General features: G+C 46.2%; 1 protein-coding gene across 1 annotated transcript in view; it reads left to right on the top strand.

Moving 5' to 3' along the window:
* The window catches only part of LOC134538592 (GTP-binding protein Rhes), a 51,396-nt gene that overhangs the window by 20,889 nt on the left and 7,250 nt on the right, over nucleotides 1-23,257 (top strand). The window contains exon 3 of the mRNA XM_063380018.1: nucleotides 6,585-6,780. Coding sequence (XP_063236088.1) covers nucleotides 6,585-6,780 — 196 coding nt within the window. The remainder of the gene's footprint in view (nucleotides 1-6,584; nucleotides 6,781-23,257) is intronic.

Raw genomic sequence — 23,257 nt, 5'->3', positions numbered from 1 at the left:
TTGCAAACTTATATAGTCATATCAATCTTAGGTACCCTCCCGAAAGGAGAATTAAACTAATTAAGACAGACATGAAACTGTTCGGAATAAAAATCGTTACTAATGCTTACTTCTCGATATTAATTCAACTATTTCGCAGGTAAATTTAATTCTTTTATTATTAAAATGGTAAATATGTTTTGGGAAATAAAAAAAATTAATCGCTATTCTGCTTTTCAAAATTTTCTCAGGAACATTTAGAATTCCTTTAGATTGTAAAGTTTTTACCGAAATGCTATAGTATATACAATTTAATGTATTTATAAAATAAAATAAAATATTGTAAAAAATTATGAATTTATAGTATTTTTATAGTTAATTATAAATAATAGTTTGTAATGTTAAAAATGAAAGGCCTTTATTGAGTTATGATTTTATTTCTGACAATATGCTTCAAAACCTTAGTCGCAAACACAAATTCAGTATATTTTTAACGCTATTTTATGGTGAAAATCCACTTTCTTAAATTTTAATATCCAGACGACAAAGATTAAGTAAGAAGTAAAACTTAAATTAAAAATAAGCTCATAAATATTTATAAATGTTACGAATAACGCCTTATAGTATAAAGAGCCATCACTTGAAAAAGTGAAGGTCTCGGTTGTAAATAGTGATAGACATAAAAAGAATAAAATTCCCGTACCAGCGTTTATCGGAAAGATTTCTACTTGGTAAAAAAAAATATTCACAAAAAAGTTTTTACTCAATTTAAAACAATTTATGAACATACGCCATTGTTGGTTTACACTGTATGTAATAAAGAAACCACAAGAATGCACAAAAATAAATTAATAATACACACAGACTAAAAACAAACCAAAATCAGCCAACACCAAATGTTAAAATCATAGACAGTTCAGAGAATTCAGTGGAAGCAATAAGTCAAAAAAAAATTATAACAAACGCAGTAGACTGAGAACGACTATACATTTGTAACAAGAACATAGAATACATACAAATAAATAACAATCTTGGGGAAAAAAACAGCGACAACCCAACGATGACACAAAACAGATATTATGGACAGCACAACGAACACAGCACAGATGAATACAGGTTCAAACTTAAAATATCAGACAGCGCAATAATTCCGAGAAAAAAAATAGCACCACAGACAAACACAGTGGGTTTGACTGTCTCATTGTTGTATTTTTGTGATTAAATTTGTTTAAATTATTGCGCTGTCTGATATTTTAAGTTTGAATGTATTCGTTTGTGCTGTGTTCGTTGTGCTGTCTGTCATCATTTGTGTTGTTTTTTTTTTCGTTCTCTTCTGTTTTGGAAAACTATTGTGTTTGTTTCGTCTTTTCGTTTTGTCGTGTTTTTGTCTCGTTTCAACTTCTGTGCTGATTTTCTTTTTGTTCAATATTTTTGTGCTGTCATAATTTGTGGGTTTTTTTTCGTTCTCTTAGTCCATTTTTCTTTGTTTTTCTTTGTTTGTTGACCATATTCCTGTTATGGAATATTATGTGGTGTTTATATCCTGTTAACAACAGCAATTTTTTTTGCTTAATTTGTGTATTTGTCTTTTGGGTTTTTTGTAGTTTACTTCTACAGACATACATGTGCTCAGCAATGGCGTATGTCCAAAAGCTTACATCAAGTAATACCTGTTTAGTTCCATCGTTGGGTCCATCTGTTCGACATCAGCTGATTCTGTTTGGGTTTATGTTTTCATTGTTATTATTTTGCATTCTTGAAATTTTTTTTCCAAAACTGTAAAGACGAATGTCCAAAAATTTTTATCAGATCAAAATTCCGCATTGTGTGAATCATTGATGGAACGAAAAACAGTTTCTGTTCACCTTGTTTCGTTTTCGCGCCGTTTCAAACCTGGCCGAGGTGGATTTGGAATGCATACACATCGAGATGCGTGTGATGTGTACGTGACTTAACGCACTTACCGCTGATATCCGGTCCACGCTTTTAGCTGGCGAGGCGTTGATTGGCGCCAGGCCGCGCGGTCCCAGGGGATGCGGTGTTGCCGATGTTACTCGCGCTCGTCTGCAACCACCCCGCGCGAGCGGAGAGCCGGCAACATCGCATTTACCGCGCGGCAGCGCAGCCCGACAATACTGCTGCGTAGGGCGCGCAGCCACGCAGCATTAACGAATTATCAAAGGTTAACAAAACATTTTTTGGCATTATTTGAGTTAACAACTAAATACATCGCCATATTGGTTTCAGCAGATGTAAGCCGTTACAATTATTTATCGCCCAGCATTTAAAGTTTGTCTTCGTTGAGGCAGAAATAGCGCATGATTTTGACGTGACAATGTCTAATAAATCGATGAACACCGGCTGCACACACGAAAAAGTATCCCGTTACGCTGTGTCCCGTTACGCTCATTTTACGCTTGCGCCGCATCTATCTCTCTTCCACTCGATTGGAACAACCATCGATTTGACTTTTTCAAGCCACGTTAAACTTGAAACACTCCCATTCGTTTCCTACTTTTCCTATCATCGTCCTATCCTTAACAGATTAACACATATTGGAAGAAGTTAAATAGCAAACATGTATACAAGTTATAGTTAGAATAATCTCTTCGTTTAAGTAATAAACATGTTTGAATTAATGAGTGCAAATAAAAGTAAATTTATCAATTAAATTCACTCCTTTGTATCCATTCAAAATAGTGATAATTCGATAAAAATGATTCAATTCTATTCATAAAAGTATGCAATCATTTCATCAATGTTTTGTTATGACGTAGTCACGTTAAACTATCGTCCGTAAACCAACTTTACAGATTTTCAAGCCAAGCTCCAGTAAGGAGAGTAAATATTTAAAATATTAAACTGAGATAGTTTTCGTGGACAGTCATTGTAACATAATAGTGCGCTACCGTAATTTCTTTCACGTTTTCCGCGTCACTGTGGAACGGGCCCACCCGGGCGAACACGCGGTACGCAGAGCTCCAGGAAAAAACAACGCGATTTCAAAACTACTCGAGATATCCGAGTGGGGGTCTGCTTCCGAAAAGCATTTAATAGTTCCCTGAGGGCCGGAAAGCACTTTTGATTTCGGGATTAAGTTTTTAAACTGTATTTTTAGAAGAGTTATAATGGCTAAAATGCATGTTTTCAGAGTAATTTTTAGGCGTGAAACAACCGGTAAAGGTTCTTGAAAGCACTTAAGGGACTTGCATGACAACTTTATCTTCATTCCACTGCAATATAATGTTACGGTCACCTGTGCACGACGAGAAGACTGCGCGCCAGTCCAGAGGAGACACCGCGCTAGAAGCACCAGCGAGCGTCGCGCTTATCATCCCGCCTCACTAACACAAACACACACCCCTGACGAGGCGGGGCCCTTAAGGAACGAAGTGGGATCATGCTGGAGTGTCGGGTTCGATCCCACGATCCTCGCCTCTGGAGCAGGACGCCTTGGCGATCACGTCTCCCGAGGACCCTTCATCGATCGCGGCGCGAGCTGGGATTCGCAGGCCTTGAGCACGTACGGGAGGCTGGCCGCCAACCAGTTTACAGCAGAAGGAGACACGTGAATAGGAGCGAAGGAGAGAGGGGGTAGGAGGTCCCCATCGAATCTCACAGCCGAGCTACTCGGGAAGCCTATGATGTACATTCTATATTGCACAGACCCGAATACTCACGTTGGCAAGCATGCTAAACAGAACTACTCAGAAAACATGTCGGCAAATTTTTGTATCTTTGAAAAAGGTGCCAACGCCATTAATGTAAAAACATGTTATTGATAAATGAGATGGAATATCAAACAACGTAATATTTTTTTTTTCCCGAAATGTTTTATTTATACATTCTGGTACAAAATAATAGCTAAATGAACTACAACAATAGATTTTTCATTAAAAGTATTGAATCTTTGCGGTTTAAGTTGAGTTTTATCAAATTGATAATTGTTTTTATTTTTTCTTTAGCTACGTTTTGGTGCGAAATGTTGAGCCGTTACCATAGTGCGGCCTATGCCACTACCTGAAATTTTTTTTTATAGTTTTTCGTTTCATGGTATACACTCAAGAGTTATATATATATATATATATATATATATATATATATATATATATATGTACATACATAAACACATACATAACCTTTTCGTGGACACGATAATAACTGCAGTAATTATTTTCACAAATAACTTAGAAACTGATACATAAAACCTAGTAGTGGAAAATATCGGTCAAGTTCGTTAATGGGCAATATCTGACCAAAGAAGTAGAACTGTTTTTTTTTTTAAATATAAAAATCGATGTAACTCCCATAATATGGGAAATATCACATCCGTTTGAACGTATTGTAACTAGTAGGAGTAATACCAAAATATTTTGTCTGAAAATATTTTTGATACGACCAACTATAACTGAAAAAAAAAAAACAAGGATCGGAGGATAAAAAAAGATCACAACTCCCTTCGTAGGCCCAACATCGAATTCGTACGAATTTTGTATTAATCTTATAATTTTTATCTAAAACTTTTGTCTGAAACAATTTTTGATTAGACAAACCATTTCTGCAAGGGGTGGATAAAGAGGGGTTAAAATACAAAAATAAATTAATAATTACCTTAATAGGCATAGCATCAAATCGGTTCACATTGTTTGTAAATATTATGATTAAAAAACCTGGGGTTAAAAATAAGAAAATATATAAAACTTCTCTAATATGTACTCCATCGGATGAATTATTATTTTTGTTTAAATTTTCAAATATTGTTTGAAAAAACTTGTCTAAAGTGAAATTTCGTGTAACAAAACATTTCTACAAGGGCACTGTCGGAACTTCACTGCGCGCGACTCAAATCTGCCGTGACTCTCGCCTGTTACAGAGCAGCTGTTGAAACCGCGCAATCGATCGCTAATCGCTCGCGTTTGCAAAGTTGGCAGTACTTGTCGTTGCGGCGTTTCACGCAAAGTTCACGCCGACGGGAAATTAATTGCCCGCGGATAAGGCCGCAAGAGCTTGGCCCTTGTCTCGAGAAGTGCCGTACGTACCCGGCGAATTTTTGAAGGGAAAACTTCTGCAGCCGCGTTGAGCGATTTTTCGGTGGGGGCAAAACTTACGGGTTCGCGTCACCGACATGCTAGTGACGTGTTGCGCCAGACTGGCGACGCGCAGCGGCCTGTGTACATGTACACGCATATATGCACTAACACCTAGGATTGGAGACGATGGTGGGGCCTCCTCCCCAATTTTACAGTCACGTGCTGCATTATAATTGCATGGTTATTTCTTACCTACACTCTTATAATGTTATTTAACCTGAAAATACAGGGTATAATTATGGTTACCATAAGTCCAAACTAAGCTTTATTTATAAAATATTCAATATTTTTTTATAGTTTGTAAACAATTTTTTTAATAGTTGAACATTTAAAAATAAGGAGGGCTGGGCTTGGGCCCTGTACCCAGGGGTCCACCCAGCCACACCCTTGTGGCGGCCGTGGTAGTGGGGATAAAAAAATATATATGTTCTGTGCACACGAGAGGAAGTCGGAAGATACTTTTGACATGAGCTGTACAGGGATCGAGGGGCGTGTCTGGTGATCACGTGATATCCGGTCGTTGGCCGACAGCACGCACGAGCGCCCGTCTCTCGGCTGTCAAAGGTTTCCGGTTCGTGCGCCATCGGGAAACCTTATAAGGCTGAGGCCACACGTGCGTGTAGTTTTCACGCTGCAGCCTAGCGCGTGATTTCACGCAGAATTTATCCACCTACCAGGCCACACGAGCATTGCAGCGAGACCTGACACCGTCTCCGCTATGCGCGCTTAATTATTGTGAAAGAGATCGCCAACATTTGATTCATTTTCTTCGTCTAACTCAGCCCATTTTTTCTTTCTCCCAAAACAGCCGCTGTTACTAACAACCAAGATACTCGCTTCTTTTCTTTAAAATGTTTACTTAACGGTGTCATACAGACACGGGTATTTTTTTGTACTTCCAAAATGACGAGTTCACTGACCAAATCCATTACGCGGAACTTGTTTGTGCTGTTGTTACTAACAGGGGACTTGATGGCCCTGGTATTGCTGCAGGGGACTTGATGGTGCTGGTGTTGCTGCAGGGGTCTTGCTCGTGTGTGTGTTACTGCAGGGGTCTTGTTCGTGCGTGAAGTACTGCAGGGGACTTGCTCGTGCGTGTGTTGCTGCAGGGGACTTGTTGATGCTGGTGTTGCAGCAGGGGACTTGTTCGTGCTGGTGTTGCTGCAGGGGACTTGTTCGTGCTGGTGTTGCTGCAGGGGACTTGTTCGTGCTGGTGTTGCTGCAGGGGACTTGTTGGTGCTGGTGTTGCTGCAGGGGACTTGTTGATGCTGGTGTTGCAGCAGGGGACTTGTTGGTGCTGGTGTTGCTGCAGGGGACTTGTTGGTGCTGGTGTTGCTGCAGGGGACTTGTTGGTGCTGGTGTTGCTGCAGGGGACTTGTTGGTGCTGGTGTTGCTGCAGGGGACTTGTTGGTGCTGGTGTTGCTGCAGGGGACTTGTTGGTGCTGGTGTTGCTGCAGGGGACTTGTTGGTGCTGGTGTTGCTGCAGGGGACTTGTTGGTGCTGGTGTTGCTGCAGGGGACTTGTTCGTGCTGGTGTTCAGCCTGGACTCGCGCGAGTCCTTCGAGGAGGTGCAGGCGCTGCGCGACCAGATCCTGGAGACCAAGCTGAGCGCCTGCGCCGCCGCCGGCTCCTCGGGGGTGGGCCGCCGCAAGCCGCCTGCCCCGCGCGTGCCCATGGTGCTCGTCGGCAACAAGAGCGACAAGCAGATGAAGTGAGTGGTGCCCCTCTGCTTGCAGTTCATAGAGCCATCACAGTCCCTCCCCTTGCAGTTCCTCGAGCCATCACAGTCCCTCTCCTTGCAGTTCCTAGAACCCTCACAGTCTCTCTCTCTTTGCAGTTCCTAGAACCCACACAGTCTCTCTCTTTGCAGTTCCTTGAGCCATCATAGTCCCTCTCCTTGCAGTTCCTCGAGCCATCACAGTCCCTCTCCTTGCAGTTCCTAGAACCCTCACAGTCTCTCTCGTTGCAGTTCCTAGAGCCATCACAGTCCCTCTCTTTGCAGTTCCTCGAGCCATCACAGTCTCTTTCCTTGCAGTTCCTAGAGCCATCACAGTCCCTCTCCTTGCAGTTCCTAGAACCCTCACAGTCTCTCTCCTTGCAGTTCCTAGAGCCATCACAGTCCCTCCCCTTGCAGTTCTCGAGGCATCACAGTCCCTCTCCTTGCAGTTCCTAGAACCCTCACAGTCTCTCTCTCTTTGCAGTTCCTAGAACCCACACAGTCTCTCTCTTTGCAGTTCCTTGAGCCATCATAGTCCCTCTCCTTGCAGTTCCACGAGCCATCACAGTCCCTCTCCTTGCAGTTCCTAGAACCCTCACAGTCTCTCTCGTTGCAGTTCCTTGAGCCATCATAGTCCCTCTCCTTGCAGTTCCTGGAGCCATCACAGTCTCTCTCCTTGCAGTTCCTCGAGCCATCACAGTCCCTCTCCTTGCAGTTCCTAGAGCCATCACAGTCCCTCTCCTTGCAGTTCCTAGAACCCACACAGTCTCTCTCTTTGCAGTTCCTTGGGCCATCATAGTCCCTCTCCTTGCAGTTCCTTGAGCCATCACAGTCTCTCTCCTTGCAGTTCCTCGAGCCATCACAGTCCCTCTCCTTGCAGTTCCTAGAGCCATCACAGTCCCTCTCCTTGCAGTTCCTAGAACCCACACAGTCTCTCTCTTTGCAGTTCCTTGAGCCATCATAGTCCCTCTCCTTGCAGTTCCTGGAGCCATCACAGTCTCTCTCCTTGCAGTTCCTCGAGCCATCACAGTCCCTCTCCTTGCAGTTCCTAGAGCCATCACAGTCCCTCTCCTTGCAGTTCCTAGAACCCACACAGTCTCTCTCTTTGCAGTTCCTTGAGCCATCATAGTCCCTCTCCTTGCAGTTCCTTGAGCCATCATAGTCCCTCTCCTTGCAGTTCCTCGAGCCATCACAGTCCCTCTCCTTGCAGTTCCTCGAGCCATCACAGTCCCTCTCCTTGCAGTTCCTAGAGCCATCACAGTCCCTCTCCTTGCAGTTCCTAGAACCCACACAGTCTCTCTCTTTGCAGTTCCTTGAGCCATCATAGTCCCTCTCCTTGCAGTTCCTCGAGCCATCACAGTCCCTCTCCTTGCAGTTCCTGGAGCCATCACAGTCCCTCTCCTTGCAGTTCCTGGAGCCATCACAGTCCCTCTCCTTGCAGTTCCTCGAGCCATCACAGTCCCTCTCCTTGCAGTTCCTAGAGCCATCACAGTCCCTCTCCTTGCAGTTCCTAGAACCCACACAGTCTCTCTCTTTGCAGTTCCTTGAGCCATCATAGTCCCTCTCCTTGCAGTTCCTCGAGCCATCACAGTCCCTCTCCTTGCAGTTCCTGGAGCCATCACAGTCCCTCTCCTTGCAGTTCCTCGAGCCATCACAGTCCCTCTCCTTGCAGTTCCTAGAGCCATCACAGTCCCTCTCCTTGCAGTTCCTAGAACCCTCACAGTCTCTCTCTCTTTGCAGTTCCTAGAACCCACACAGTCTCTCTCTTTGCAGTTCCTTGAGCCATCATAGTCCCTCTCCTTGCAGTTCCTTGAGCCATCACAGTCTCTCTCCTTGCAGTTCCTGGAGCCATCACAGTCCCTCTCCTTGCAGTTCCTAGAACCCTCACAGTCTCTCTCGTTGCAGTTCCTCGAGGCATCACAGTCTCTCTCTTTGCAGTTCCTTGAGCCATCATAGTCCCTCTCCTTGCAGTTCCTGGAGCCATCACAGTCTCTCTCCTTGCAGTTCCTCGAGCCATCACAGTCCCTCTCCTTGCAGTTCCTAGAACCCTCACAGTCTCTCTCGTTGCAGTTCCTCGAGGCATCACAGTCTCTCTCTTTGCAGTTCCTTGAGCCATCATAGTCCCTCTCCTTGCAGTTCCTGGAGCCATCACAGTCTCTCTCCTTGCAGTTCCTCGAGCCATCACAGTCCCTTTCCTTGCAGTTCCTAGAGCCATCACAGTCCCTCTCCTTGCAGTTCCTAGAGCCATCACAGTCCCTCTCCTTGCAGTTCATAGAGCCATCACAGTCTCTCTCCTTGCAGTTCCTAGAGCCATCACAGTCCCTTTCCTTGCAGTTCCTAGAGCCATCACAGTCCCTCTCCTTGCAGTTCCTAGAGCCATCACAGTCCCTCTCCTTGCAGTTCATAGAGCCATCACAGTCTCTCTCCTTGCAGTTCCTAGAGACATCACAGTCCCTCTCCTTGCAGTTCCTAGAGCCATCACAGTCCCTCTCCTTGCAGTTCATAGAGCCATCACAGTCTCTCTCCTTGCAGTTCCTAGAGCCATCACAGTCCCTCTCCTTGCAGTTCCTCGAGCCATCACAGTCCCTCTCCTTGCAGTTCCTAGAACCCTCACAGTCTCTCTCGTTGCAGTTCCTCGAGGCATCACAGTCTCTCTCCTTGCAGTTCCTGGAGCCATCACAGTCTCTTTCCTTGCAGTTCCTAGAACCCTCACAGTCTCTCTCGTTGCAGTTCCTCGAGGCATCACAGTCTCTCTCCTTGCAGTTACTAGAGCCATCACAGTCTCTCTCCTTGCAGTTCCTCGAGCCATCACAGTCCCTCTCCTTGCAGTTCCTGGAGCCATCACAGTCCCTCTCCTTGCAGTTCCTAGAGCCATCACATTCCCTCTCCTTGCAGTTCATAGAGCCATCACATTCTCTCTCCTTGCAGTTCCTAGAGCCATCACAGTCCCTCTCCTTGCAGTTCCTAGAGCCATCACAGTCCCTCTCCTTGCAGTTCCTAGAGCCATCACAGTCCCTCTCCTTGCAGTTCATAGAGCCATCACAGTCTCTCTCCTTGCAGTTCCTAGAGCCATCACAGTCCCTTTCCTTGCAGTTCCTAGAGCCATCACAGTCCCTCTCCTTGCAGTTCCTAGAGCCATCACAGTCCCTCTCCTTGCAGTTAATAGAGCCATCACAGTCTCTCTCCTTGCAGTTCCTAGAGACATCACAGTCCCTCTCCTTGCAGTTCCTAGAGCCATCACAGTCACTCTCCTTGCAGTTCATAGAGCCATCACAGTCTCTCTCCTTGCAGTTCCTAGAGCCATCACAGTCCCTCTCCTTGCAGTTCCTTGAGCCATCACAGTCCCTCTCCTTGCAGTTCCTAGAACCCTCACAGTCTCTCTCGTTGCAGTTCCTCGAGGCATCACAGTCTCTCTCCTTGCAGTTCCTGGAGCCATCACAGTCTCTTTCCTTGCAGTTCCTAGAACCCTCACAGTCTCTCTCGTTGCAGTTCCTCGAGGCATCACAGTCCCTCTCCTTGCAGTTCCTAGAGCCATCACAGTCCCTCTCCTTGCAGTTCATAGAGCCATCACAGTCTCTCTCCTTGCAGTTCCTAGAGCCATCACAGTCCCTCTCCTTGCAGTTCCTCGAGCCATCACAGTCCCTCTCCTTGCAGTTCCTAGAACCCTCACAGTCTCTCTCGTTGCAGTTCCTCGAGGCATCACAGTCTCTCTCCTTGCAGTTCCTAGAGCCATCACAGTCTCTCTCCTTGCAGTTCCTAGAGACATCACAGTCCCTCTCCTTGCAGTTCCTAGAGCCATCACAGTCCCTCTCCTTGCAGTTCATAGAGCCATCACAGTCTCTCTCCTTGCAGTTCCTAGAGCCATCACAGTCCCTCTCCTTGCAGTTCCTCGAGCCATCACAGTCCCTCTCCTTGCAGTTCCTAGAACCCTCACAGTCTCTCTCGTTGCAGTTCCTCGAGGCATCACAGTCTCTCTCCTTGCAGTTCCTCGAGACAACACAGTCCCTCTCCTTGCAGTTGCTCGAGACATCACAGTCCCTCTCCTTGCAGTTCCTCGAGACATCACAGTCCCTCTCCTTGCAGTTCCTAGAACCCTCACAGTCTCTCTCGTTGCAGTTCCTCGAGGCATCACAGTCTCTCTCTTTGCAGTTCCTTGAGCCATCATAGTCCCTCTCCTTGCAGTTCCTGGAGCCATCACAGTCTCTCTCCTTGCAGTTCCTCGAGCCATCACAGTCCCTCTCCTTGCAGTTCCTAGAACCCTCACAGTCTCTCTCGTTGCAGTTCCTCGAGGCATCACAGTCTCTCTCTTTGCAGTTCCTTGAGCCATCATAGTCCCTCTCCTTGCAGTTCCTGGAGCCATCACAGTCTCTCTCCTTGCAGTTCCTCGAGCCATCACAGTCCTTTTCCTTGCAGTTCCTAGAGCCATCACAGTCCCTCTCCTTGCAGTTCCTAGAGCCATCACAGTCCCTCTCCTTGCAGTTCATAGAGCCATCACAGTCTCTCTCCTTGCAGTTCCTAGAGCCATCATAGTCCCTCTCCTTGCAGTTCCTCGAGCCATCACAGTCCCTCTCCTTGCAGTTCCTGGAGCCATCACAGTCCCTCTCCTTGCAGTTCCTGGAGCCATCACAGTCCCTCTCCTTGCAGTTCCTCGAGCCATCACAGTCCCTCTCCTTGCAGTTCCTAGAGCCATCACAGTCCCTCTCCTTGCAGTTCCTAGAACCCACACAGTCTCTCTCTTTGCAGTTCCTTGAGCCATCATAGTCCCTCTCCTTGCAGTTCCTCGAGCCATCACAGTCCCTCTCCTTGCAGTTCCTGGAGCCATCACAGTCCCTCTCCTTGCAGTTCCTTGAGCCATCACAGTCCCTCTCCTTGCAGTTCCTAGAACCCTCACAGTCTCTCTCTCTTTGCAGTTCCTAGAACCCACACAGTCTCTCTCTTTGCAGTTCCTTGAGCCATCATAGTCCCTCTCCTTGCAGTTCCTTGAGCCATCACAGTCTCTCTCCTTGCAGTTCCTGGAGCCATCACAGTCCCTCTCCTTGCAGTTCCTAGAACCCTCACAGTCTCTCTCGTTGCAGTTCCTCGAGGCATCACAGTCTCTCTCTTTGCAGTTCCTTGAGCCATCATAGTCCCTCTCCTTGCAGTTCCTGGAGCCATCACAGTCTCTCTCCTTGCAGTTATTCGAGCCATCACAGTCCCTCTCCTTGCAGTTCCTAGAACCCTCACAGTCTCTCTCGTTGCAGTTCCTCGAGGCATCACAGTCTCTCTCTTTGCAGTTCCTTGAGCCATAATAGTCCCTCTCCTTGCAGTTCCTCGAGCCATCACAGTCCCTCTCCTTGCAGTTCCTAGAACCCTCACAGTCCCTCTCCTTGCAGTTCCTAGAACCATCACAGTCTCTCTCCTTGCAGTTCCTGGAGCCATCACAGTCCCTCTCCTTGCAGTTCCTGGAGCCATCACAGTCTCTCTCCTTGCAGTTCCTCGAGCCATCACAGTCCCTTTCCTTGCAGTTCCTAGAGCCATCACAGTCCCTCTCCTTGCAGTTCCTAGAGCCATCACAGTCCCTCTCCTTGCAGTTCATAGAGCCATCACAGTCTCTCTCCTTGCAGTTCCTAGAGCCATCACAGTCCCTTTCCTTGCAGTTCCTAGAGCCATCACAGTCCCTCTCCTTGCAGTTCCTAGAGCCATCACAGTCCCTCTCCTTGCAGTTCATAGAGCCATCACAGTCTCTCTCCTTGCAGTTCCTAGAGCCATCACAGTCCCTCTCCTTGCCGTTCCTAGAGCCATCACAGTCCCTCTCCTTGCAGTTTATAGAGCCATCACAGTCTCTCTCCTTGCAGTTCCTAGAGCCATCACAGTCCCTCTCCTTGCAGTTCCTCGAGCCATCACAGTCCCTCTCCTTGCAGTTCCTAGAACCCTCACAGTCTCTCTCGTTGCAGTTCCTCGAGGCATCACAGTCTCTCTCCTTGCAGTTCCTGGAGCCATCACAGTCCCTCTCCTTGCAGTTCTTAGAACCCTCACAGTCTCTCTCGTTGCAGTTCCTCGAGGCATCACAGTCTCTCTCTTTGCAGTTCCTTGAGCCATCATAGTCCCTCTCCTTGCAGTTCCTGGAGCCATCACAGTCTCTCTCCTTGCAGTTCCTCGAGCCATCACAGTCCCTCTCCTTGCAGTTCCTAGAACCCTCACAGTCTCTCTCGTTGCAGTTCCTCGAGGCATCACAGTCTCTCTCTTTGCAGTTCCTTGAGCCATCATAGTCCCTCTCCTTGCAGTTCCTGGAGCCATCACAGTCTCTCTCCTTGCAGTTCCTCGAGCCATCACAGTCCCTTTCCTTGCAGTTCCTAGAGCCATCACAGTCCCTCTCCTTGCAGTTCCTAGAGCCATCACAGTCCCTCTCCTTGCAGTTCATAGAGCCGTCACAGTCTCTCTCCTTGCAGTTCCTAGAGCCATCATAGTCCCTCTCCTTGCAGTTCCTCGAGCCATCACAGTCCCTCTCCTTGCAGTTCCTGGAGCCATCACAGTCCCTCTCCTTGCAGTTCCTGGAGCCATCACAGTCCCTCTCCTTGCAGTTCCTCGAGCCATCACAGTCCCTCTCCTTGCAGTTCCTAGAGCCATCACAGTCCCTCTCCTTGCAGTTCCTAGAACCCACACAGTCTCTCTCTTTGCAGTTCCTTGAGCCATCATAGTCCCTCTCCTTGCAGTTCCTCGAGCCATCACAGTCCCTCTCCTTGCAGTTCCTGGAGCCATCACAGTCCCTCTCCTTGCAGTTCCTCGAGCCATCACAGTCCCTCTCCTTGCAGTTCCTAGAGCCATCACAGTCCCTCTCCTTGCAGTTCCTAGAACCCTCACAGTCTCTCTCTCTTTGCAGTTCCTAGAACCCACACAGTCTCTCTCTTTGCAGTTCCTTGAGCCATCATAGTCCCTCTCCTTGCAGTTCCTTGAGCCATCACAGTCTCTCTCCTTGCAGTTCCTGGAGCCATCACATTCCCTCTCCTTGCAGTTCCTAGAACCCTCACAGTCTCTCTCGTTGCAGTTCCTCGAGGCATCACAGTCTCTCTCTTTGCAGTTCCTTGAGCCATCATAGTCCCTCTCCTTGCAGTTCCTGGAGCCATCACAGTCTCTCTCCTTGCAGTTCCTCGAGCCATCACAGTCCCTCTCCTTGCAGTTCCTAGAACCCTCACAGTCTCTCTCGTTGCAGTTCCTCGAGGCATCACAGTCTCTCTCTTTGCAGTTCCTTGAGCCATCATAGTCCCTCTCCTTGCAGTTCCTGGAGCCATCACAGTCTCTCTCCTTGCAGTTCCTCGAGCCATCATAGTCCCTTTCCTTGCAGTTCCTAGAGCCATCACAGTCCCTCTCCTTGCAGTTCCTAGAGCCATCACAGTCCCTCTCCTTGCAGTTCATAGAGCCATCACAGTCTCTCTCCTTGCAGTTCCTAGAGCCATCACAGTCCCTTTCCTTGCAGTTCCTAGAGCCATCACAGTCCCTCTCCTTGCAGTTCCTAGAGCCATCACAGTCCCTCTCCTTGCAGTTCATAGAGCCATCACAGTCTCTCTCCTTGCAGTTCCTAGAGCCATCACAGTCCCTCTCCTTGCAGTTCCTAGAGCCATCACAGTCCCTCTCCTTGCAGTTCATAGAGCCATCACAGTCTCTCTCCTTGCAGTTCCTAGAGCCATCACAGTCCCTCTCCTTGCAGTTCCTAGAGCCATCACAGTCCCTCTCCTTGCAGTTCATAGAGCCATCACAGTCTCTCTCCTTGCAGTTCCTAGAGCCATCACAGTCCCTTTCCTTGCAGTTCCTAGAGCCATCACAGTCTCTCTCCTTGCAGTTCCTAGAGCCATCACAGTCCCTCCCCTTGCAGTTCCTCGAGGCATCACAGTCCCTCTCCTTGCAGTTCCTAGAACCCTCACAGTCTCTCTCTCTTTGCAGTTCCTAGAACCCACACAGTCTCTCTCTTTGCAGTTCCTTGAGCCATCATAGTCCCTCTCCTTGCAGTTCATAGAGCCATCACAGTCCCTCTCCTTGCAGTTCATAGAGCCATCACAGTCTCTCTCCTTGCAGTTCCTAGAGCCATCACAGTCCCTCTCCTTGCAGTTCCTAGAGCCATCACAGTCTCTCTCCTTGCAGTTCCTAGAGCCATCACAGTCCCTCTCCTTGCAGTTCCTCGAGCCATCACAGTCTCTCTCCTTGCAGTTCCTAGAACCCTCACAGTCTCTCTCTCTTTGCAGTTCCTAGAACCCACACAGTCTCTCTCTTTGCAGTTCCTTGAGCCATCATAGTCCCTCTCCTTGCAGTTCCTCGAGCCATCACAGTCCCTCTCCTTGCAGTTCCTAGAACCCTCACAGTCTCTCTCGTTGCAGTTCCTAGAGCCATCACAGTCCCTCTCTTTGCAGTTCCTCGAGCCATCACAGTCTCTTTCCTTGCAGTTCCTAGAGCCATCACAGTCCCTTTCCTTGCAGTTCCTAGAGCCATCACAGTCCCTCTCCTTGCAGTTCCTAGAGCCATCACAGTCCCTCTCCTTGCAGTTCATAGAGCCATCACAGTCTCTCTCCTTGCAGTTCCTAGAGCCATCACAGTCCCTCTCCTTGGAATTCCTCGAGCCATCACAGTCCCTCTCCTTGCAGTTCATAGAGACATCACAGTCCCTCTCCAAGCAGTTAATAGAGACATCATAGTCCTTCTCCTTGCAGTTCCGCGAGCCATCACAGTCTCTTTCCTTGCAGTTCCTAGAGCTATCACAGTCCCTCTCCTTGCAGTTCCTCGAGCCATCACAGTCTCTCTCTTTGCAGTTCCTAGAACCCTACATTCCCTCACCTTAGACTTCCTAGATCCCCTACAGTCCCTCTTCTAAGAGTTCCTAGAGCCCTTATAATCACTATAGTCCTTAGGGTTCCTAGAGTCCTTATAAGCCCTAGAGACGTTAGAGGTCCTAGAGTACTTGGAGTACTTAGTCCCTAGAGTCCTTAGAGTTCTTAGATTCCCTAGAGTCCTTAGAGTTCTTAGATTACCTAGAGTCCTTAGAGTCTCTAGAGTTTCCACAGTCTTTAGATTACTTAGGCCTTAGATTCCCTAGAACCATAGGGTTCCTAGAATCCCTAGTCCTTAGAGTCCCTAGAGTCTTTTTAGAGCCCCTAAAGTTCTTAGATTGCATAGTCCCTATTGATAGCTCCTAGAGTCTTGGAGTCCTTAAAGTGTCTGGAGTTCCTAGAGTCTCTAAAGTCCGTGGAGTCTCTAGATTACTTGGAACTCCAGGGTTCCTAGAGTCCCTCGTCCTTAGAGTGCCTAAAGTCCCTAAAGTCATTAGATTGCCTAGAGTTCCTATTCAGAGTCCCTAGAATCCCTAAAGTCCGTGGAGTCCCTAAATTACTTGGAACCCCAGGATTTCTAGAGTCCCTCGTCCTTAGAGTGCCTAAAGTCCCTAGAGTCATTAGATTGCCTAGAGTTCCTATTCAGAGTCCCTAGAATCCCTAAAGTCCGTAAAGTCTCTAGATTACTTGGAACCCCAGGGTTCCTAGAGTCCCTCGTCCTTAGAGTGCCTAAAGTCCCTAGAGTCATTAGATTGCCTAGAGTTCCTATTCAGAGTCCCTAGAATCCCTAAAGTCCGTGGAGTCCCTAAATTACTTGGAACCCCAGGGTTCCTAGAGTCCCTCGTCCTTAGAGTGCCTAAAGTCCCTAGAGTCATTAGATTGCCTAGAGTTCCTATTCAGAGTCCCTAGAGTCTCTAAAGTCCGTGGAGTCTCTAGATTACTTGGAACCCCAGGGTTCCTAGAGTCCCTCGTCCTTAGAGTGCCTAAAGTCAAGGTTATTAGAGAGAGGTTGCCTCGATCGCTTGCGCATCGTTCTGCGCATCGCGTCACTTGCAGCCCCGGCTCGGCTTGCCAGCCCGTCCGCTCCTATCAGTTACTTAGTTTACAAGCACATCTGCTCGTAATAACGTGTCAATATACAGCGTAATGCAGGGAGAGTTATTGTTGTGAGGAGTTTAATTAAGAGTGCGTGTGTTATAAAATGTTGGTGTTGCTTATATCATAAGTGCACGGGTGCTTCGTTAATTATAACTAGCAGGCAAAACGTTAAGAACACGAATTTAAAGTGAATTTGTTTTGTTAGGCTAAACGCTGTTAACAAGTTGTATTTAAACATAAAATGCCAGGTACGCGGTGTACAGTGGCTGTGTGTACAAATAGTTTGTAAAAACAAAATCTTTACCTGAAACAAATCATATAAAATATCATCGATTCCCATGTGATGATCATCTGTTGAAAGTGTGGGTTCAGAAATGCCGACGTGATGGTGAGTGGAATCCAAAAACAACTTACATAATATATGTTCAGATCACTTTACAGATGATGATTACGAGCGCGACTTGAAAGCTGAGTTGTTAAATGCATGCGCTAAAAGACGTCTTAAACCAAATGCTGTACCTTCATTAAAACTTGGAATTACAACACATGTAGAAACATTGGAAAGTCGTCAGTGGCGTAGCCAGGATTTGTGTATGGGGGGTGTTAAGAAGCATGCGGCCCCCCCTCCCCCCCCACCCTATTAAAGCGGGGGGTCCGGGGGTCCTCCCCCGGGAAAATTTGGATTTTAAGGTGTAAAATAGTGCTATTTTAGTAGTTTTCGACACTTAAATTTAAATATTGTAATGATAAAAATTTTATTAATTTTAATATGAAATTTGAGTGATGAATAAGAAATTAATCAAAGATTTGGTGCTAAGGGGGGGGGGGGGGGTTTGAACCCCTAACCCCCCCCCCCTGGCTCCGCCCCTGAAAGTCGTGTGCGCCGAGAAGACAGAGTTAAATGCAGGGAAAACAAAAAAAAAATGTTATGTAAATTAATCGTAGATTCAAATGAAAATGTAAGTGAGGAATAAACCTGTTCTTGTAGTCAGTTAAAGCATTCAAAGTCTTGTTCTAACAATGACTCGGTTGAAATGCTTAGGAAGTAAATCCAAATTCTTAAAGAAAATTTGTTTCTTGCCGAAAGAAAGTCAGTTTTAAATTTGGAAGTCATGAAAAAACTCAAAAAAGAAAACTTAAATCTTAAAAACAAACAAGAAAACGTTCTTAGTTAGAGTTCCGCATGCGGAATATTCTTTCAAGTGTTTTTTTTTCTTTTCAAAAAATCAAATTGACATTACTTTCGTTGAAAAAAAGAGTAAACTGGACCAATGAGGAAATAGCTCTCGCTTTCACTTTGCGTTATTTCAGTAAGCGATGTTATTTATTTTTAAAACAGAAACTTAACTTCCCATTACTTGGACTTTCAACTCTTCAACGATGGGCATATTCATTTGACATGAGAAAAGGTATCCTAGTAAACATGTTTGAAATTTTGAATGTAGCACGTTCTTCGTTGCTAGACTTCGAACGCATTGTTGTTCTTTCATTTGACGAAGTAAAATTGAAGAAAACGCTCCAGTATGATGCAAAACAGGATGAAACTATTACACGAAAAACTGCTCTATTCATGTTAGAAATTTATTTGTAAATATAACCTCAGTTTATTTATATTGTAAACATTCCCAAAACGTTTTAATGAGCTATGGCTACTTTTATTAAACACTAAGAAATTGATATGCAATTATTTTAAACATTATAATCTTGCTGAGAAATAAATACAAATAAACCATTTTGTTTACTAGTTACATGTTAATTATATTAATTCTTAAAAATTCATGGATTCATCATTGATATTTTGAAAAGTTTTACTGTCACTTAAAAATATGTTGAAATGATAATTCATCCTTGTTTTCAGTCACAGCATTTTGTCATTTGAAAAGCATATCAAAACGATTATAATTAACAGTAATCAACAAAGCATAAATGAAATACTATAAGTATTGCGTATCAGACATGTGAAACGAGCCGAGCTGATAAGAGAGCGCCGTCAGTCAGCAGGTGTAGTATTACGGCTGGGAACGGCGGGGCTGCAGATGACGTCAGAGCGGAGTGTCGGGCTGTCTACATTGTTCTTATGGGATCGAGACAACCTCTCTCTACTAACCTTGGCCTAAAGTCCCTAGTATCATTAGATTGCCTAGAGTTCCTATTCAGAGTCCCTAGAATCCCTAAAGTCCGTAAAGTCTCTAGATTACTTGGAACCCCAGGGTTCCTAGAGTCCCTCGTCCTTAGAGTGCCTAAAGTCCCTAGAGTCCTTAGATTGCCTAGAGTTCCTATTCAGAGTCCCTAGAGTCTCTAAAGTCCGTGGAGTCTCTAGATTACTTGGAACCCCAGGATTCCTAGAGTCCCTCGTCCTTACAGTGCCTAAAGTCCCTAGAGTCCTTAGATTGCCTAGAGTTCCTATTCAGAGTCCCTAGAGTCTCTAAAGTCCGTGGAGTCTCTAGATTACTTGGAACCCCAGGGTTCCTAGAGTCCCTCGTCCTTAGAGTGCCTAAAGTCCCTAGAGTCCTTAGATTGCCTAGAGTTCCTATTCAGAGTCCCTAGAGTCTCTAAAGTCCGTGGAGTCTCTAGATTACTTGGAACCCCAGGATTCCTAGAGTCCCTCGTCCTTAGAGTGCCTAAAGTCCCTAGAGTCCTTAGATTGCCTAGAGTTCCTATTCAGAGTCCCTAGAGTCTCTAAAGTCCGTGGAGTCTCTAGATTACTTGGAACCCCAGGGTTCCTAGAGTCCCTCGTCCTTAGAGTGCCTAAAGTCCCTAGAGTCCTTAGATTGCCTAGAGTTCCTATTCAGAGTTCCTAGAGTCTCTAAAGTCCGTGGAGTCTCTAGATTACTTGGAACCCCAGGGTTCCTAGAGTCCCTCGTCCTTAGAGTGCCTAAAGTCCCTAGAGTCCTTAGATTGCCTAGAGTTCCTATTCAGAGTTCCTAGAGTCTCTAAAGTCCGTGGAGTCTCTAGATTACTTGGAACCCCAGGGTTCCTAGAGTCCCTCGTCCTTAGAGTGCCTAAAGTCCCTAGAGTCCTTAGATTGCCTAGAGTTCCTATTCAGAGTCCCTAGAGTCTCTAAAGTCCGTGGAGTCTCTAGATTACTTGGAACCCCAGGGTTCCTAGAGTCCCTCGTCCTTAGAGTGCCTAAAGTCCCTAGAGTCCTTAGATTGCCTAGAGTTCCTATTCAGAGTCCCTAGAGTCTCTAAAGTCCGTGGAGTCTCTAGATTACTTGGAACCCCAGGGTTCCTAGAGTCCCTCGTCCTTAGAGTGCCTAAAGTCCCTAGAGTCCTTAGATTGCCTAGAGTTCCTATTCAGAGTCCCTAGAGTCTCTAAAGTCCGTGGAGTCTCTAGATTACTTGGAACCCCAGGGTTCCTAGAGTCCCTCGTCCTTAGAGTGCCTAAAGTCCCTAGAGTCCTTAGATTGCCTAGAGTTCCTATTCAGAGTCCCTAGAGTCTCTAAAGTCCGTGGAGTCTCTAGATTACTTGGAACCCCAGGGTTCCTAGAGTCCCTCGTCCTTAGAGTGCCTAAAGTCCCTAGAGTCCTTAGATTGCCTAGAGTTCCTATTCAGAGTCCCTAGAGTCTCTAAAGTCCGTGGAGTCTCTAGATTACTTGGAACCCCAGGGTTCCTAGAGTCCCTCGTCCTTAGAGTGCCTAAAGTCCCTAGAGTCCTTAGATTGCCTAGAGTTCCTATTCAGAGTCCCTAGAGTCTCTAAAGTCCGTGGAGTCTCTAGATTACTTGGAACCCCAGGGTTCCTAGAGTCCCTCGTCCTTAGAGTGCCTAAAGTCCCTAGAGTCCTTAGATTGCCTAGAGTTCCTATTCAGAGTCCCTAGAGTCTCTAAAGTCCGTGGAGTCTCTAGATTACTTGGAACCCCAGGGTTCCTAGAGTCCCTCGTCCTTAGAGTGCCTAAAGTCCCTAGAGTCCTTAGATTGCCTAGAGTTCCTATTCAGAGTCCCTAGAGTCTCTAAAGTCCGTGGAGTCTCTAGATTACTTGGAACCCCAGGGTTCCTAGAGTCCCTCGTCCTTAGAGTGCCTAAAGTCCCTAGAGTCCTTAGATTGCCTAGAGTTCCTATTCAGAGTCCCTAGAGTCTCTAAAGTCCGTGGAGTCTCTAGATTACTTGGAACCCCAGGGTTCCTAGAGTCCCTCGTCCTTAGAGTGCCTAAAGTCCCTAGAGTCCTTAGATTGCCTAGAGTTCCTATTCAGAGTCCCTAGAGTCTCTAAAGTCCGTGGAGTCTCTAGATTACTTGGAACCCCAGGGTTCCTAGAGTCCCTCGTCCTTAGAGTGCCTAAAGTCCCTAGAGTCCTTAGATTGCCTAGAGTTCCTATTCAGAGTCCCTAGAGTCTCTAAAGTCCGTGGAGTCTCTAGATTACTTGGAACCCCAGGATTCCTAGAGTCCCTCGTCCTTAGAGTGCCTAAAGTCCCTAGAGTCCTTAGATTGCCTAGAGTTCCTATTCAGAGTCCCTAGAGTCTCTAAAGTCCGTGGAGTCTCTAGATTACTTGGAACCCCAGGATTCCTAGAGTCCCTCGTCCTTACAGTGCCTAAAGTCCCTAGAGTCCTTAGATTGCCTAGAGTTCCTATTCAGAGTCCCTAGAGTCTCTAAAGTCCGTGGAGTCTCTAGATTACTTGGAACCCCAGGATTCCTAGAGTCCCTCGTCCTTACAGTGCCTAAAGTCCCTAGAGTTCTTAGATTGCCTAGAGTTCCTATTCAGAGTCCCTAGAGTCTCTAAAGTCCGTGGAGTCTCTAGATTACTTGGAACCCCAGGATTCCTAGAGTCCCTCGTCCTTAGAGTGCCTAAAGTCCCTAGAGTCCTTAGATTGCCTAGAGTTCCTATTCAGAGTCCCTAGAGTCTCTAAAGTCCGTGGAGTCTCTAGATTACTTGGAACCCCAGGATTCCTAGAGTCCCTCGTCCTTACAGTGCCTAAAGTCCCTAGAGTCCTTAGATTGCCTAGAGTTCCTATTCAGAGTCCCTAGAGTCTCTAAAGTCCGTGGAGTCTCTAGATTACTTGGAACCCCAGGATTCCTAGAGTCCCTCGTCCTTACAGTGCCTAAAGTCCCTAGAGTCCTTAGATTGCCTAGAGTTCCTATTCAGAGTCCCTAGAGTCTCTAAAGTCCGTGGAGTCTCTAGATTACTTGGAACCCCAGGATTCCTAGAGTCCCTCGTCCTTACAGTGCCTAAAGTCCCTAGAGTCCTTAGATTGCCTAGAGTTCCTATTCAGAGTCCCTAGAGTCTCTAAAGTCCGTAAAGTCTCTAGATTACTTGGAACCCCAGGGTTCCTAGAGTCCCTCGTCCTTAGAGTGCCTAAAGTCCCTAGAGTCCTTAGATTGCCTAGAGTTCCTATTCAGAGTCCCTAGAGTCTCTAAAGTCCGTGGAGTCTCTAGATTACTTGGAACCCCAGGATTCCTAGAGTCCCTCGTCCTTACAGTGCCTAAAGTCCCTAGAGTCCTTAGATTGCCTAGAGTTCCTATTCAGAGTCCCTAGAGCTTATAGAGTCCCTCGAGTCCCTGGAGTGGGAAGGGCCAGGGAGGGGCAGGGCCCGGCCAGCTGAGGGCCCGGTCCATTTATGAGATATTTTGTAATCCTTTAGTTCACCCAGATAGGACGAAAATGACAAGCTTATTTCTAATATAATTCATTGGAACCCTTTAAGATTACGAAATACTCGTAGATCACGTTTTCGGTATAGGTTATGGTAACGTTTACACTCTTAAATATATACACACATATATTTTAATTGTTTTGTTGTAAAATATGTGCATTGGGTAATGATGCCAGGAAAAAATAGTATTCATTCCTCCCTGGATTTTAGTTACTCTGACGGTGCTGGGAGTAGGTGTCTGTTCTGCGACTAAAGTCACTCCTGGGAAAAATAATTATGCTGGTTAGCAAAGCAAACCGTGACTGTATACAATCTAATATAGAAGCAAAACTATTTTTTTTTTGGATTATTCTATAACATTCTCGTCGCAGACAACATTACATACCATACAAAAATATTTACCCAAATCCCAATTATTTTTCCGACTATCCTCCGCCAGGTGAATTGCTAAGTCAATGAGGTAATACATGATTCTGTGCCACCATTTTCGGGAACTTCGACCTATTGCAAAACGTTCCCGCAGTTGATCAAATTTATCAACGCCTCCCATGATCTCATTGTATGTAACAATACCAGTTGGGCAGCTCTCATGACAACGTGTTCCATTCTTGTTCTTCCTTGAGACTGTCGTGGTGCACATAGAGTGGTTTTAGGTTGTGAGAATGGTTACCTGTTTCCTGTCCATCCATTTGATGGCTGCAATACCTTCTTTGCACTGGAACTGAAACTCTCCTCTCTTCAGCTGCACTTTCTCTTTCAACATTGCAGGAAGTCATTTTCGGTTTGTTTGTTTGAAAAGTTACTTTTGACGTGACAACGTCTAATAAATCGTTGAACGCCGGCTGCACGCACGAAAAAGTGTCCCGTTTCGCACATTGTTCCGTTACGCTGTGTCCCGTTACGCTCATTGTTCCGTTACGCTGTGTTCCGTTACGCTGTCGGCGAGTGCAGTAATAATATGTTATGTTACAATTGACTAAAAAATTATGGTG

This window comes from Bacillus rossius, chromosome 13, assembly GCF_032445375.1.
Source record: "Bacillus rossius redtenbacheri isolate Brsri chromosome 13, Brsri_v3, whole genome shotgun sequence".
NCBI lineage: Eukaryota > Metazoa > Arthropoda > Insecta > Phasmatodea > Bacillidae > Bacillus > Bacillus rossius.
This window is presented reverse-complemented; position numbering and strand designations above follow the sequence as displayed.